At 41.9% G+C, this 17,529-nt stretch overlaps 1 protein-coding gene across 1 annotated transcript in view; it reads right to left on the minus strand.

Annotated features, from left to right (window-relative positions):
- The window catches only part of LOC126154490 (phosphoacetylglucosamine mutase-like), a 62,640-nt gene that overhangs the window by 7,002 nt on the left and 38,109 nt on the right, over positions 1 to 17,529 (minus strand). The window contains exons 4-5 of the mRNA XM_049916143.1: positions 17,103 to 17,215; positions 5,212 to 5,369 (exon numbers count right to left, since the gene is read on the minus strand). Of these exons, the coding sequence (XP_049772100.1) occupies positions 5,212 to 5,369; positions 17,103 to 17,215 (271 nt within the window). The remainder of the gene's footprint in view (positions 1 to 5,211; positions 5,370 to 17,102; positions 17,216 to 17,529) is intronic.

The raw sequence follows: 17,529 nt of genomic DNA on the forward strand, positions 1-17,529 counted from the left end.
TTAGTTAAAAATGATTAACTTTCATTTTATGACCTGTATCAGCGTTTAACTAAACAATAATAAAATAAACTTTCATTATATGACTCTGATGCTGCTTAAAGTGTTACCCAACAGTATTGACACATTCGAAGCCTTAAATAGTGCAGCTGCATCAGACCACAGCCAACCACGTATTTGACTGCTAATTATCTCATAAACAACTGCCTCATTGTGGGATTGTGCAACTAACTCAGAATCTGTGTCATTTTCTTGCACAGATCTTTCATTTTTTTCTCACCTAGCTTGCCATTGGTTTCATATTACTGCTGCTCAATTGGACGTATGACAGCAGAAGTTAGCAATGTGCCAGATGAAGCAATGATGAAGAAATAGGTATGGACTCACAGCAACAATGGAACAGTACAACAGACTTATTTGTGGTTTGTGCACTTTATACACAGGAGTGTCCGTTCAAGGGTTAAAGTCACATTTCCACAGGCAACAAAAACTTGCACAATCATCCGCCCCCACCACCACTGCCTCAGAAGCCACATGTGCAGTCAGAATTCTACTGGAATTGTTTTCAACATGATGTCAACTCCAATAAACCATGTGGATGAAAAAGTAATTTTGGAGATTTTAGGTCAATGGTACAGAAATGTTAATGAACACAAATGAAAGTATTTTGAACAGAAAATCAACTGTTGTTTGAAGAGTAAATGAATGAATAAAACTTGATTTTGATTCCTATTGAGCCATATTTCTTGTTCCGTACAGAAGGCAGATACCCATGTCAGATGACATGGCAACTTGCATTAACCCATTAGTGCCGTGTGTTGCCATATGGCAATGTTTGTAACACTTTTTTTAAAATCATTGATTCCACGACATCAAGGAAGCGAGAGTGTTGGCAGCACTGGATTCCGTTCCGCAAGACTGTAAAGATCACAACAATGCAACATTTTTAACAATACATTTAAATTCTGCAGCGTAAGCAGTGTTGGAAGTCGTCATTTGCTGAATGACAAAGAAAAATGGAGTATAAGTTCGAGTAAGTATGATTTACACAGTAACTTACAATATATAATTTGGTTTTTTAGTATGGTTGTGCTTTAAATACTCAAATACATATTCTTTGGAGGTTACTGCTTGCTGTGAAATAAATTACATTCGTTTAGGCCATTTGAACGTCGGTTTTGCCATATGGCAATGCTAGGCGCTTGTACTCAGTAAAAGGACGAATTTTCTCTTTTTCATTTTAGAAGAGGTTTCTCGCTTGTTGAGGTGCTGGAAATTCTTTATAATGATGATATTGGAGGTGATGTGTTTGTTGAGTCCCCAGATCCGAATGTAGACATAGATGAAAATTCGGGAAATGAACATGTTGTCGGGTAAGTATACCTATCATTGGTTTGTAATTGTTTGTATACTGATGCTGACTTTATTATGATTTGCTATTTCATTTCTTATTTTTATAGATTATTAGACAACCTGTCCTCTCGTCAACTATGAGCTAATGCTGAAAAGGATGCCAAATAACGGAAGGATCGGTGTTGATTATGGTCACTGTAACCCACCGGCACCATAAATGCGTACTGCACAAGATCCAATTGTACCTGAATGTTAGATGTCGCCATACAAAACAGTTGGATTTTGTATAATAAAGCAAGAAACCAAACTATATCAAGAGAGAAGTAGCAACAGTGTACTTGCAAAGACACCAAGCTTCACCAAAAGGAGCCGGGAGACCATCTGCATCAAGGGCATGTTCCGACAGCCACATATCAGATTCAATTAGGTTTGATAAGACTGACCACCTCGTCCAGCACACAGAAGGAAAGAAGAAGAAAAGGTGTGCACACAAGGACTGTAAATCTATTGTGAGAACAATGTGTTCAAAGTGTAATGTGGGATTGTGTATCGACTGTTTTCACGTAAAATAATGCTGAGTTCAAGGTTTGATTTTTGATTATTAATTGTACTGTGTTATAAAGTATCAATCGTGTGATGAAAACTGAATAATAAATTTGCACAAAACTTGTATATGTAATAAGAAATTTCAATAACCTACTTATTTTAGTTGAAGTTGTAATCGATATAAATTTAGGTAGTGAAGGCGCCTAGCGTTGCCATATGGCAACATCAAATATCTCGCTAATGGCGGTAATGACTTTCGTTGAAACAACTCTTTTGTGTCATTTATGCCTTTTACAGACATACTAACGAAATTTTTTTTAAAAAAAATCACGAAAAAATTAATTCCGGTGCTAATGGGTTAAGCTGCATGTAATGCCAAGGTACCTGACAGCTGGAGATTCTCTCAGTGTGTTATGCTAGCTGCTACTTACAGTAACCAATAACAGATTGGAAAGTAAAATTCTAATCTAAACAGTACTCTCCTTTGAAACTTCCTGGCAGATTAAAACTGTGTGCCGGACCGAGACTCGAACTCGGGACCCTTGCCTTTCGTGGGCAAGTGCTCTGCCAACTGAGCTACCCAAGCACGACTCACGCCCTGACCTCACAGCTTTACTTCTGCCAGTACCTCGGCTCCTACGTTCCAAACTTTACAGAAGCTCTCCTGCGAACCTTGCAGAACTAGCACTCCTGAAAGAAAGGATATTGCGGAGACATGGCTTAGCCACACCCTGGGGGATGTTTCCAGAATGAGATTTCCACTCTGCAGCAGAGTGTGCGCTGATATGTAACTTCCTGGCAGATTAAAACTGTGTGCCGGACCGGGACTTGCGAACTCGGGACCTTTGCCTTCCGCGGGCAAGTGCTCTGCCAACTGAGTTCTGCAAGGTTCGCAGGAGAGCTTCTGTAAAGTTTGGAAGGTAGGAGACGAGGTACTGGCAGAAGTAAAGCTGTGAGATCGGGGCGTGAGTCGTGCTTGGGTAGCTCAGTTGGCAGAGCACTTGCCCGCGAAAGGCAAAGGTCCCGAGATCGAGTCTCAGTCCAGCACACAGTTTTAATCTGCCAGGAAGTTTCATATCAGCGCACACTCCGCTGCGAGTGAAAATCTCATTCTGGAGTACTCTCCTTTGTTTTAATTCTTAGAGTTAGTGACAGTTCTGAAAGGTCAAAGGTTGTAAACTTTACTTTTTCTGTACTTAATTGTGTACCAGATGTTGTACTATTTTCCATATCCAGTCATCATTCAGTGATTTCACCAGTAAGAACATAATTGGGAGTTGCACGGGATTTTTATTTAGGTCAAGAGTAGCAGTCTCCAGGATACTTATTTTCCAGGAACACTATACACAATCATGACTTGATTGCAGTGTACATCGAAAACATCTGCACGAGTTAAGTGCATGGTACACACAATTATATGAGTGTGGATAAATGACAATTATGGCTAGAATCATACCGCAGTGTAACAAATTTAAGAGTTAAGACCAAACTTCAGTGACTGTAAAACATAAGTTATCTAAGAGCATTCTTGATCTACTACTCATGAGGAGGAAAGCTGTTTTGTTCAATCCCGTTTTGTTCAATCCTGATCACTTTTGTTCAAGGCACTGATCTAAGATCATAATAAAATAAGTATCACATTGTTGGTTATCAAATGTAATGACATGTAGAATGGGACATTATTGTGTATTCACAACTGAAGATCAAATGCTGTATCATTATTGTCATGTGCATTGTGACAGATTTACTATATGCTGTATTTGTTCCTGATTTATAATTGAATGGAGATTTTGGTTATGGGTTGTCACATATCTGATTACGATGTCGCAACACAGTTGAAGATGATTTGGTTATGACAAACTAGTAGTGTAATTAATTAATACAGCTGTATGTAACAATTAACTTTTCAACAATTATTCAGATGGAAAAACCACACATGAACCAAAGAACTATATTAATATCCTGAACTTGCTATTGCACACACTACATGTAGCTAGGAGCCCCAACATTGCAAGTGCAGTATCCTGCAATGTAGCATTCTGTGTCATCGGCTGGCTGTGTTGCTACACAGTACAGCACAGTGTGGCATTTCCACTGTCGAGTATGTGACAGGAGCCCACCTCCTTTCTTAAAATACCCAGATGGAGGGAGCTCTGCTGGTAACATCATTCCTTCAGTGTCGTGCATTCAACTGGCACAGCCTCTGCACCAGTCATTGGTGAAATGTATGGCTAAGTTACTCCAGCCACACCAAACAGCATAACTGACTAACCAAAGCTGCTGATCTACAAGTCATCAGCTAGCCCTGATGTTCTTTGCTACAAAACTTGGTCTGCCAAAGCAAGCCTACAGAGGGGGTGCCACTGCTTGACACTCCAGCCAGTCTCAGAGTGTCCCAGCTTTGACATCGTGCTTGCACACTTCTTGCCAGCATCGCAGAGTGCCAGCAGTACTCTACTAGCTGCTACTGTCTCAGCATACTGCTGGGGAAGTCACAATTGGCACATAGGCCACTACTGTCGAAGTACTGTATGGAAGGAGTCAAGTAATAAACAATGTTCCTGTTGAGTAAGCATTCCTGTCTCTGTGCATGCAGCAATACTGCAGAACACGTCCCACAGCTTTCTGTTAAAGCCACTCCACAGCCAGAGCCGGCCCTCCCATAACAATTATAATCATTCTATTAAAAATAATACAACTGTACTTAAATGTAGTAAATTATTTGCAAGATTGTACTGTAATTACAATGCAAGATCAGTTCTAACTTCACTGCATTGTCCTGTTGTAATCCCTGGAAGTTTAAAGGTTACACAAAGAACATATTACATATAAAATCTTGCAGTTCACTAAATATCTTCAATTACGACATAATGAGTCATAATTGGGGACAGCCAACTCATACAAATATCTGGGTGTATCATTTTTGTCCAAGAATGAAACGGAATGATCACAGAGGCATAAAGCAAATGGGGGAATTCATGTCACTGGCAGGATGATGGGAAAACGCAATCAGTTTAGAAAGGAGATCAATTACAAAACACTCATACAACTTATTGTAAAATAGGGCCAACAAAGGATACTGAATGTATACAAAGAAGGGCAGTATGAATAGCCACACATTTTCTTAACCTGAGAGAGACTGTCATAAATATGAAAAAAAAACCCTGAACTGGCAGAGCTTGGAGATAAATACCAACTATCCCATGAAAGCTTACTTTTATATTTCAAGAGCCAGTATTAAGTGAGGTGAGTTGTTAACATCCAGTAATTTGGACTACTGTGATTTTTGTTTCAGAATATAACAAAATATATTACCTAGAATCTGCAGCAGACTTTATTATAAGCTCATCAGCTTTCTGTCCAAACAACACAGTTCCATGGCCATTGGCTTCAAAATATACACCAATATCAAATTCTTGTGCCTTGTGATGCAGATGTTTGACACCAGTTGGTACACATACTACTGGGACATGCTGAAAGGAAATATTTAATTTACAATATTTTAATGTCATGGAATACAGTGCTGTCTGCAGTGGCACTAGGTGTATTATACTGTATAACAATAACTTTCGTATCTCTACATGAAATGCCTTCCTTATGTTAATTGACCTCAGTCATATTTGTTAATTACAAAAAGTCTCTTGATACAGATAGATTGTAAGAGTAATGCTCTTAACAGTGTGCATCCTGATGTGAATAGTGCCACATGGAATTACCCTGTATCAGAGGTATAACACTGCAAAGATTATGGCAAAATGCACACCAATTCTGAGCCATGTTACGATGGACATGAAAGGTGAGAAACAAGGATTGCTAGAGTTTAATAACAAGTTGACCACACATGAACAAAGAACACAAACTCAGTGAGGAAAGATTGGGTGAAGGAATTGGTTATGGATTTATTGCAGGAACCACTGTGAGACTTAGGCACAGCCCACCATAAATTAAGAAATTAATGACAATCACAGCACATGGTGCAAAACAACTTTTCATGTGTTCTTCCTTTGTTTTGTGTAAGTAAATACTGCAGGAAGTGAATCTACCAAGAAGAGAGGGTTGTTAGGAACAAAGAGGGAGGGAAGGGCATTGTGGAAAAGGGGAGAGGCCTTAATTACATCACAATGAGGATTTTTACGGATTGCTTGATGAGGAACAAAAACGAGTGGGCTGCTCAGCAACCCATCTGCATTACAGACAGCAAGGTGACTCAAAAGTCTGTTACCCTCTCGACTAAATATATAATGGGTGACACACAGACGGTTTACTTGAGGTGTCCGATGGCACATTATCAGCAAGTAAACTGGTTGTGTTGGTCCTAGGCTCTTGGCTTGAGAAGCACTTAGGTCTGGGCAGACACTAACTGCAAACACAGCTCTGCTGTGGAACACCACTGTCCCCACATCACACCAATTCTTTCGGTATCCTGGCAGGCCACGAGTAGGATTGTCTATGGCCTTATTACTACACATGAACTGTCGAGTTGTTTGGACACAGTTTAAAGACCCCTGGAAGTAACGGACTGGCGAAACAAAACTTGGTTAAATACACAATGAAGCTTAGGTACCCAACTGTTATTATGACCTTTCCATTTGAGACTAAAATATGCTCAACAATGGATCCTAAAAGGGGGTGAGGTGGAGTTGAGAGAAGTAAGATAAAATGGGATGTATACCATAATGTATCAATGAATATATTCAATTTTTGAGAATATTTCGTAAATGGATAGATAAAAAATCTACTCATCAAGTGGCACTAGGAGAACACACATATAAAGGTAAGGAAATTTGCAAGCTTTCAGAGGCAGTGACCCGTTCTTTTGGAAAAAGGGTTGAAGGAGAAGGATTTGTGAAGTTTAGGAAATGGGAAGAGTTCAGAAAAGTTGCCCAGAACCCCAGATCAGGTGCGACTTACCGGACTGGATCAGAAGGAAAGACTGATTGTTTGTAACTGCATAATACGAGATTTGAAAATCTGAGAGCTTATAGGTAGAAAATAGAACAATATGCAATACAGAGATCACTGAAAAAAACACATAGTCCACAAATTAATAAGAGTGGAAAGCTAAGTGCATTGTATGTGGTAGAGGGGGGGGGGGGGATAGACAGGTCAGAAAGTAAAAGAGAGTAAATGAAGGAATAGTTACAGAGAAGAAACACTGAGACCAAACAAGTTAACATAAATTAAGACCGGGCCACGTGGGTGGTGACAATCAAGGGCATAATGTAATGCCAGTTCCCACTTGCGGAGTGCTGAGAAAAACTGGTGTCTAGGGGAAGAATCCACATGATAACTGTGTTGAAAGATGCACCAAAGTCTTAACTGTCATGTTGTAGAGCATGCTCTGCAACAAGTCTTACAGTGCAGACAGTCACAGGGGTAGGAGCCACAGGGTACGAAAATGGGTGTAGAATGAGCATAGGGTCTGAGTCCAGGTGTGGTGAACAAAATTACAGACACAATTATCAGTTCAGGTCAGGATTTTAGGAAGTCATTGCCTTGTCGAAACAGCTAATTAATACATTTAAGACCAGAACAATATTTATTGACAAGGGTTGTACTCCAAACTATGTTTTTTTTTTTTTTTTTGAGGGATCAAAAGAGTACCAAGATTGGACATGGTGGCCTTGCAGATGCAGACACTTTATAGCACTGCATTATCATTCTCACCTCATCCTTCACTGCACATAATTACCTCAACAGCCTAGTTCAATAGGAGATATCACAGGTCATCATGCCCAATCCTGGTACTGATGATCCTCTTTAAAAAAGAAGGTACTTCCTCAAAGCTATGACTTCCTAAAAACATGCACTGAAATGAGGTCCATTCCATCCAACACTTTGCCCACTCCTAGAATAGTTTTTTGTTGCCCTCCCAATCTCCAAAATATCCTTGTCAGACCCTAGGCTCCTTCTGTCAAGTAAATGGTAAAACATACTACCAAAGGGGGAGCCAACTGTGAAATGGCACGTGCAATGTATCACCTGCTATGTAAACTCTGTTTCATCCCTTTTTACACTGGCATGACTACCACCAAGTTACCAGTTAGGATGAATGGGTATAGACAGAGGGCAACAGACAGTATCCTGTGGCACAGCATGCTCTACAACATGACAGTCATGACAAAGGTGCCTGTTGCACAGCACTGGTCACAGGGATTCTTCCCCTCGACACCAGTTTCTCAGAATTCCGCAGGTGGGAACTGGCATGTGCTGGCGTATGTCCTTCCCCACCCACCTGGCCTTAATTTGTGTTAACCTGTCTGGTCTCAGCATTTCTTCTCAGTGACTTCTTTTATTTACTCCTTTTAGTTTTCTATGTATTTTATTTTCTGAGCTGTCTTATGTACCCTGCACCACCTATACCACATACAATGTACTTAGTTTTTATTAACTTGTGCACAATATTTTTTTCAGTAATCTCTAAATTGCATAATACCCTATTTTCCACCTTTAAGTTCTCAGTTTTCAAATCTCATCTGATGCAGTCCCTAACAACCAGTATTTCCTTCTCAGCCAGTCTAGTAAGTATTACCTGACCTGTAGTTCTGGACAACTTTTCTGAACTTGCCTCGTTTCCTACATCTCACAAGTCCTTTTCCTTCACCCCTCTTCCTTCTCCTTCAATCCTTCTGCCAGAAGAAGGGGCCACACTCTCTGAAAGCTTACAAATGTTTACATCTTTATAGGTGTATTGTCCTACTGCCACTTTTTGAGTAGATCTTTTATCCATTTAATTACATTATATTTACGATAATTGGTTATTTTTGTTGATATATTAGCCCATGCGACCATCATTCCTTCTTGTGTAAGCCCCCTGTCAGTCTTTGCTGTGTAAATAAATAATCTGAACTATATTTTTATCATGAATTTACATTTTTAAAAAATGACACTGTATATTTTAAAAATGTAATTTATTGTAAAATTGTAATTTTAAAAATGTTACCTAATTCTGGTGAAAGTAATTTCATGAGATTGGAATGAAGAAAGAATTTGTATTGTGGCACATGTAGTTTGAGAGTCATGCGAGTACAAATCTACTGTCGAGTACAGCAATGGATTGGATTGTTTTGTTTTAGGGCACAAAAACAACTGGAGTCATAAGCGTCCAAGTCAAAACTATAGAACACGAAGACAGACAGGAGTTAAAAAACGACTACATGTCAGTCTCAATCGATGTAAGAGAACACAGCTAAAAACAGGGATGTGGAGAAAGGTCTACAAAATACGCCATAGAGAAATGGAGGTCCAGAACTAAAAATTAAATGGCCTTCACCATATTGCTACGACCGGATAAAAAGTACAACGTGGTTGACAGCCAACATTGTTCGTTAAAACGGCTGATAAATCCGACAGCAAACCCAAGTGGGAATGCAAACGGTTAAAAAATGAGCATTCCCTCAGGAAATGGCGGACAGTTAAAACCTGGGCACAATGTGCACAAAGTGGTGGGGGAGCACCACTTAACAAATGGCGATGGCTAAAAAGGCAGTGTCCAATATGCAACCTAGTTAAAATGAACTCCTCCCATCAGGAGGGACATGTGGAGGTCGTCCAAGCCGCTGGGAGAAGCTTAATAATTTGGAGCTTATTCCCATGAAGGGAGGACCAATGGCAATGCCAAAGTCGCACCCCCTCCTGACAGATGGCAACACAGATATCATTGGAGGGAATATAGGAACTAGTGGGATGAGGTATGAGGACTGCAGTCTTGGCAGCACTGTCAGCACCCTCGTTTTCTGGCAGCAAGAGTGAGCAAAAGACAGTTTTCCTGGACCTCTTGCACTAAGGGATGGGTGGTGTACAGTGCACAGAGACTTTGAAGAGCACAGAGAGAGTCTGAGCAGGGGACACAATTGAAAAGCCTATGTCGACAGATGTACTCCGTGGCCTGATATAGGGCGAAGAGCTTTGCTGTAAATACTGAGCAGTGTGCCAGAAGCCAACACCGAAAAACATTGGTGCCAATCACGAAGGCACATCTGACACCATGGTCAGTTCAAGAGCCATCAGTGTACACAAAGGTATTATCATAAAGATCCATGCGAAGGTCGTGAAATTGGAGATGATAGAGCGAGGCTGGAGTACTGTCATTACGAAGTGAATGAAGGCCAAGGTGAACACAGGCCGCTGCATGAAACGTGGTAAAGGGTTCACACCACCGGGAAAGTAGCAGGTAGTGTGAAGTTGAGCTGCCGGAGCGAGAGCCAAAAGCAGACCCCAGGAAGTAACAGAGAAGAGGGACGCGCCCCATTCTGGCGATCAAAGGAGTCACTGAAGAAGGAGGTATAGGATGGGTGGACATGCTTGGCAGACAAACGGCATGCATACCTGCTGAGGAGAAAGTCACATCGGTAGGACTGATAGTTCAGCAGCTTCAGCATACAGACTCTCAACTGGGCTAGCGTAAAAAGCGCCATGGCCAAACGAATGCCACAATGGTGGATAATGTTGAGATGGCAAAAGAGGGACAGATGTGCAGACACACATGAAAAGCACCCATAGTCTAGTTTTGAGTGAACAAGGGACTGGTACAAACAGAGGAGGGTGGTTTGACTTGCACCCTAGGAAGTACCATTGAGGACACGTAGGACATCGAGGAGCTGTGTACAGTGGGCTGCCAGGTAAGACACATGGGAGGACCAAGAGTGTTTCCTATCGAGCATGAGCTCCAAGAATTTCATAGTTTCAATGAATGGAAGGGTGACAGACCCAAGATGTAAAGATGTTAGGAGAAAACATCTGTGCTGCCAAAAATCATACAAATGGTTTTGTCAGTGAAAAAATGAAAGCAATTGTCGATGCTCCATGAGTAAAGATAATTGAGACATTGCTGAAGACGCCAGTCAATGAGACAGGTCCATGGAGAACGGCAATAGATGCCAAAATCATCAACAAAAAGGGAGCCAGAGATGCCCAGCAGGAGACAGACCATTACAGGGTTAATGGCGATAGCAAAGAGGATGACACACTGAACGGAACCTGGAGGCACAGCATTTTCCTGCATAAAGGTGTCCGTCGAGGCAGAACTCACATGCACCTTGAAAACTCAAGTCTTTTAAAAATTCTTCAAGGAAACTGGGCAGGCAGCCACGGAGGCCCCACATGTGAAGAGTATAGAGGATATCAGTTCTCCAGCAGGTGTTGTAGGCCTTCTCCAAATTGAAAAACGTGGCCACAGTCTGAGATATCTGCAGAAAACCATTCGTGACATGGGTGGACAAAGTGACAAGATGCTCAACTGCAAGATGGCACACTCAAAATCCACACTGTGCAGTGATTAGAAAATTGCAAGACTCAAGCCATCATACCAGCCATCGATGAATCATACATTCCATAACCTTGCAAACACAGCTGGTGAAAGAGATGGGACGGTAGCTAGAAGGAAGGTGTTTGTCCTTAACGGGCTTGAGTATGGGTATGACAGTGGCTTCACGCCAGCATCTGGGAAACATGCCCTCTGCCCAGAGGTGGTTGTATGTATTAAGCAGAAAGTACTTACCAGCAAGAGAAAGGTACTGCAATATCTCAGTGTGAACAGCATCTGGCTCTGGGGCGGAGGATCGAGGTGAACTGAGAGCATGATCTAGCTCCATCATAGTAAAGGAAGCATTGTAGCACACACGTCTCTGAGAAGACGAGGGTTTGCCCGAGCCTCTCTCCTCGTTTCCAATGGAGGAAGGCAGGGTGATAGTGGGAAGAGCTCAAAATTTCCGCAAAATGGTGGCCCAAGGTGTTGGAGATAGTAATAGTGTCCATGATGACATCGTCTGCTACTGTCAAGCCAGAAATGGATCTTGGTTCCAGCGAGCCGTTGGAGGTTGGCCCACACATTAGAGGAGGGGTAGACTGTTAAAAGAACTAGTGAATGAAATCCAGCTAGCTTTTTTGCTATCACGAAGTACGCGACAACACTGTGCATACATCTGTTTATAATGAATATAGTTTGCCATCGTAGGATGACAGTTAAAAATGTGGAAAGCACATCTCCACGCACAAATTACATCATGGCATGCCTCAGCCCACCAAGGGACTGGGACACATCATGGTAAAGAGGAAGTGCGAGGAATGGAACATTCTGCAGCGGTAAGGATAACATTTGTTAAGATATTGCACCTGGTCATCATCACAACTGGGGAAATATTGTTATTCAAGGGTCGTCAGGGATGAATAAAGCCACTAGTCAGCATTAGTAAGCTGCCATTTGGGTGTGCACGCAGGTGGGATAGGAGTCAGCAAACAGATAGCACATGGGAAATGATCACTAGAGTATGTGTCAAAAAGAACGGACTACTCAAGACAATGGGCAAGCTGAGCAGTGCAGAAGAATGGGTACAAATGGGAATAAGTGTATGAGGAATCAGAAAGGAATGTAGGTGCTCCTGTGTTAAGGCAGAAGAGGTTAAGTTGATTAAGGTCGGCCAAGAGGGCACCTCTGTGACAGGTTCTGGAAGAACCCCAAAGAAGGTGCTGCACACTGAAGTCACTGAGCAGCAGAAATGGGTGAGGATCTGCCCATTAAGCTGGAGAAAGTCTGCCCTGGTGACATCGAATGACAGAGGAATGTAAACGGTACAAAACAAAAACTTCAGGTAAGGAAGGAAAATGTGAACTGCAACAGCTTGAAGACTGGTAGTCAGGGAGATGTGTTGACTATGAACGTCATCCTGTATGAGCAGCATGGCTCCCCGATGAGATGGTATGCTGACCTCACTGGGAAGGTCTAAATGGACAAGGAAGAAATGTGAAAGCTCAAAGCAGTTGTGAGGACACAATTTTGTTTCCTGAAGGCAGAGTCAAAGGGGACACTGCAATTCTAAAAGCAGCCGTAAATCCTCTTTGCTGGATTGAAGGCCATGAACGTTCCACTGGAAGAGGGTCATGATGAAGAAAAAATGAAGGTGTGTCACCTCAGCGACTGCCGAGTGTCAGCCTGCGAAGACTCGCTGCTACAGTGTACAAAGGCAGAAAGATCCTGCTCCATGCGGTCCAAGAAGCATCAGCTTTCTTGTGATGTCGGTCAGCAGAGTCCAATGCAGAAAAATGATTGGTGGTGCGCACCGGTGACACGGAGGCCAGCTGGGTGAAGGTATTGCATGGGGACATCGTCAAAGAGGTTCTTCGAGTTGGCGAAGGAGAAAACTGTTTGCCTTTGTTGGACTTCTTCAAGCCTTTCTGGTTAGCAGAGGAAGACTCAAGTGTTCGTTGGCTCGAGGGATGTAGGAAGTCTTCACAGGAATACTACTCCTGTCCTTTGTGGCCTGCAGGTTGTGTAGCTGGTGACTTCACCCCTCAAGGCAAGAGTTTGATGGCTTGTTGCACAGCCAGACAAGACAACAGCGAGGCTACCTTGACACTGGGTAATTTCACAACCTCAGAGCTGAATTTGAAGTCGCATGTCTGCATGGTCACGTCCTTCATGGAGTGAGATGTAGCGAGAACAGTACTATACGTGCCAGACAGTAGAACACAGAGTTTGCGACTAGCCGATAACTTGCGAGTGACCAGGTAAGGAACCTTTTCTTTTACCTGGATCTCCTGGACAGCCCGCTTATCAAGATACAGGGGACAATCTCGAGAGGAGGCACCACGGCCACTGCTGTAGTTGATACAGCGGGGAGAAGGAGGTGGACAATCGCCCTCGTGCACATCCTTACCACAGGTTACACATTTGGCCGGGTATCGAAAAGACATTCAAGTGTGGTTTAATTACACTCGTAGCAGCACATCAAGGTCAAAATGTATGGTCGCTCTGTGATAATTTCATGGCCTGCTTTGATCTTGGACGGGAGCAACACTTTACCAAAGGTGAGGAAAAGAGTGCGGGTTGGACACTAAGGAGGAATCCAGCTTTTTCATCACCCAATGGACGGCAATGACACCCTGATCAGAGAGGTATGATTTGGTTTCGACCTCAGTCAGTCCATATAGCAGCCTAGTGTAAATAACACCATGGGAAGAAATCAGAGTTCTATGGGCCTCGACACAAACAGGATAGCCATGGAGTAGTGAAGCAGGAAGCAGTTGTTGTGCTTCAGAATCAGAAGTGGTCTCCAAAAGCAACGAGCCATTCTGTAAACAAGAGCAGGATTTCACAGGGGTTGCATCAACACCTTTCTGATAATAAACGGATTTACTGTTGCAAAGGATTGACCGTCTTCAGTACGCGAAACCATGAGGAACCATAGTGCAGATGGAAGCGTCCTTGAATCACTAGCCTCATTCCATTCACATTTCACAGACATTGTTTGTGAAGATGATTGGCTCATTGCGAGAAAATCCCCCGTGATTGCCAGTGTCTCCGACAGCACGCTCCTTCCAACTGGCGGCCCCCTTCACAAGGGGGCACACCCGCCTTAGTTGACTGTTCACACCTCAGGTCACACCTCCTGAACACCTGACAAAAGGACCAGTTGGCAATATGGGAAGGTGGCAGCTCAGGCAATCAACCCTCCCTTGGCCTGGCCTGTACCAGGGGGTACGTGCAAACCCTACCTGTTGACCCGGAGCTGGGAATTATACGTTACCCAATTACTTGTTACATGTCAGACTTGTGGGCCGGCCTTCACGAATGCACAGGGAGGAATAAGAAAAAGAGGATCCTCAAACGTCGAAGCAGAGGAAGGATAGAAGAAGGTAAAGAAAGAAAGGAAATAGGAATGAGAAACAGTGGTGAGATCATTCTTATGTTAGCAATGGACAGTGTGGAACATTCCCAATAACACCCCAGACATGTTCCCAAAGGGAGGGGAAAAAGAATAGCAAGAGGATATACATGAAGCATGATAGGTAAATTAATGTCTGAAGATGGCCTTGTAAGCCGAAAACTGGTTAACAATAAAAGTAATATTGTAGAACAAAAGCAAACTGGTGCTTTTCATTTATTAACCGTATATAGACTTAGCTGTGCAAATATCATACTGGCTCAGTCACTAATGTAGTGTTACGTGAACGAATGCACTAAGACATCAGCACAACAGAATGTATGTTTTATATTTGTGGTATTTTATGTTTTACATGGTGATGTTCCTTGCAATCTTTCATTATGAAATGACAGATCACTAAGTGACTTGCAATTTATAAGGATGATGAAGTTCAGTTAATGTGTTACAAGGTACATTGTAATGCTTCAGTAGTGTAAATGAGATCATTTATGAGGTCTGTTCAAAAAATTCCGGAACATTTGTAATTTTGCACCCATGGTGTGTGAAGCAAAGTGCAGTTGGCATCCCTGCAAATACCTGTGTTTAAATTGTCGGAAGTTTCATTGTTGTAAGTCTGTTAGTTATTTATGAAGGTTTCTCGGGACTCCAGCTGGGTGATAGCGTTGATATTTCACAACATTTCGGGAAGTGTCATACCACACATCTTCTGGCAATGTGTCAAAATTTGCAGAGAGCAGGCTATTAATATGCCCGGTCACCCCACTCCACTAGACCTCGGGTGGCTGCGGTGGACCAGCGGCATGCACATGGTGCCTCGGCGGCCGCGTTCAGTTTTCGATGTAAGCATTCTGTCTGCGTCCACGGCGGAGGACGCTGACAGGCGCGCTCCTGACGGATTGTTAGTTATTGTTCAGTGCTGTGTTGAGTAGAACATTGTGTTGCACGGTTTGTGAATTTTGAGATAGCAAAGTTATGGGAGCAATGCATCTGCATTAAATTTTGCGTGAAACAGAAGAAAGCCTTTACAGAGACACACCAAATGATGCAGGAAGCCTATGGTGATGAATGCTTAACCTGTACTCTATATTAAGAATGGTTCACATAGTTTAAAAATGACTGGACAGATGTTAAAGATGACCCTCATACAGGACACCCTTCAACGTCTACCGAAGACGCTCATGTCAGGAACGTTAATGAAATTCTGTGTGCAAATCAAAGGCCACTGTCTGAGAGATTGCAGAAGAATGTAATATGTCAGTTGCATCATGTCATGAAATCCTGATACAGTATCTTGGAATGCATCATGTTGCCGCCAAGTTCATCCCATGGCTCATGGGTCAAGACCAGAAAGACCTCCACCTCACAGTCTGAAGATCTTTTGGATCACACTAATGATTACGATATGTTCCTTAAGAGCAGTCTAACTGGTGATGAGACATGGGTCTACGGTTATGATGTTGAGACCAAGGCTCAATCATCACAATGGGTCAGGAAAGGTTCTCCACAACCAAAATAAACTTGTCAGGTAAGGTCAAATGTCAAAGCTATGCTGATAGTTTTCTTTGACTTTGAAGGATTGTTTCATCATGAATCCATGTACCACAGGGACAAACCGTTAATTGATGGTACTATCAGGATGTGTTGCGATACCTACGACAAAATGTGAGAAAGAAACAGCCTGAAATGTGGTGAGATGGCTCTTGCATCACGATAATACACCTGCATGTTCATCCCTGTTGGTACGTGACTACTGCACAAAAAATGAAATCTGTTTGCTGCCTCATCCTCTGTATTCTCCAGAACTTGCCTCTGCAAACTTTTTTTTTTATTTCCGAAGTTGAAACCCCCATTGAAAGGATGAAGATCTGCAATGATACACGAGATAAAAGAAAATTCGCAGACGGCGCTTCGCACAATCCAGCATGAGGCACAATAAAACTGCATCTGGAAGTGAAAATGGCATTGGGAGTGATGTATCAATTGTGCAGGAGTGTTTCTGGAAGGGAACTATGCACAGTAAGTAAAGGATAACCGTAGAAAAATTTTGTGGACGAAGTTCCAGCATTTTGTGAACAAACCTTGTACGTATTAACCACCTTAACTTTGAATGTTTGTTTATTAAACTTTAAGATTTGTAACTCATAGATACATACTAGCGAGCCAATCTGTCTCTCTGTGAAATCAACAAATTTCAGAATCAAATCTTCCTTTTCTTATAAACATCAAACTTACACATTCCAAAAGTTTACATTAATCGATGTGAATTTCAAGTAACTCTGAAGTGAAAGGCCTGTTAGTCTTACCAGAACACCATATACAACTGCTGCTGTGACTGGTATACTGAGGTTTATGGTGAGACAAGAGTTGCAAGTCATTTTAATTATGGCATGTGTCAATTTGCTTTCTTCCAAAAATTTGAAACACTATTATTGGGTTTTCTTTTTGTTCCTTAATTCTAAAGAACAGAATAATTAAAGTATTTCACAAAGTTATTTGTTTTACAGAATTACAGCGCACTTTAGCCAAACACAATAAACAAATTACCAGAGTCTGTGATATGTATTTTGTTGAATTTCCATTAGCATAAGCAGTCTGCACAAGTCCTAATCGCAAGCTTAAACCACTTTCTCGAACGAGATCCATTAAGTAACCAGCCACTAGAAAAAAAACCAAAGAACTTAAATTAGTAGTTCTTTAAATATAATATTCAAAGCACAGCTGATATAAATTATTCACTGAATAGTTATTATACAATAACAACAAAGTGTCAAAAGAAAGTTATTCTGTTTTTGTGCCTAGAAAACAAAAAATCAGAGGAATGTAATCAGCACATGCACCAATCATTCAAAATTATTTTCTGTAAAAGAAAACATGATCTACAGACATCATGAATAATCTTTCTTAATAGCCCATAAAGCTGCTCTATGTTCATTTTTTTTCCTGTCATGACTAACAACAGGACACAAAATTT

Source organism: Schistocerca cancellata, unplaced genomic scaffold (assembly GCF_023864275.1).
Source record: "Schistocerca cancellata isolate TAMUIC-IGC-003103 unplaced genomic scaffold, iqSchCanc2.1 HiC_scaffold_1090, whole genome shotgun sequence".
NCBI classification, from domain to species: Eukaryota; Metazoa; Arthropoda; class Insecta; order Orthoptera; family Acrididae; genus Schistocerca; species Schistocerca cancellata.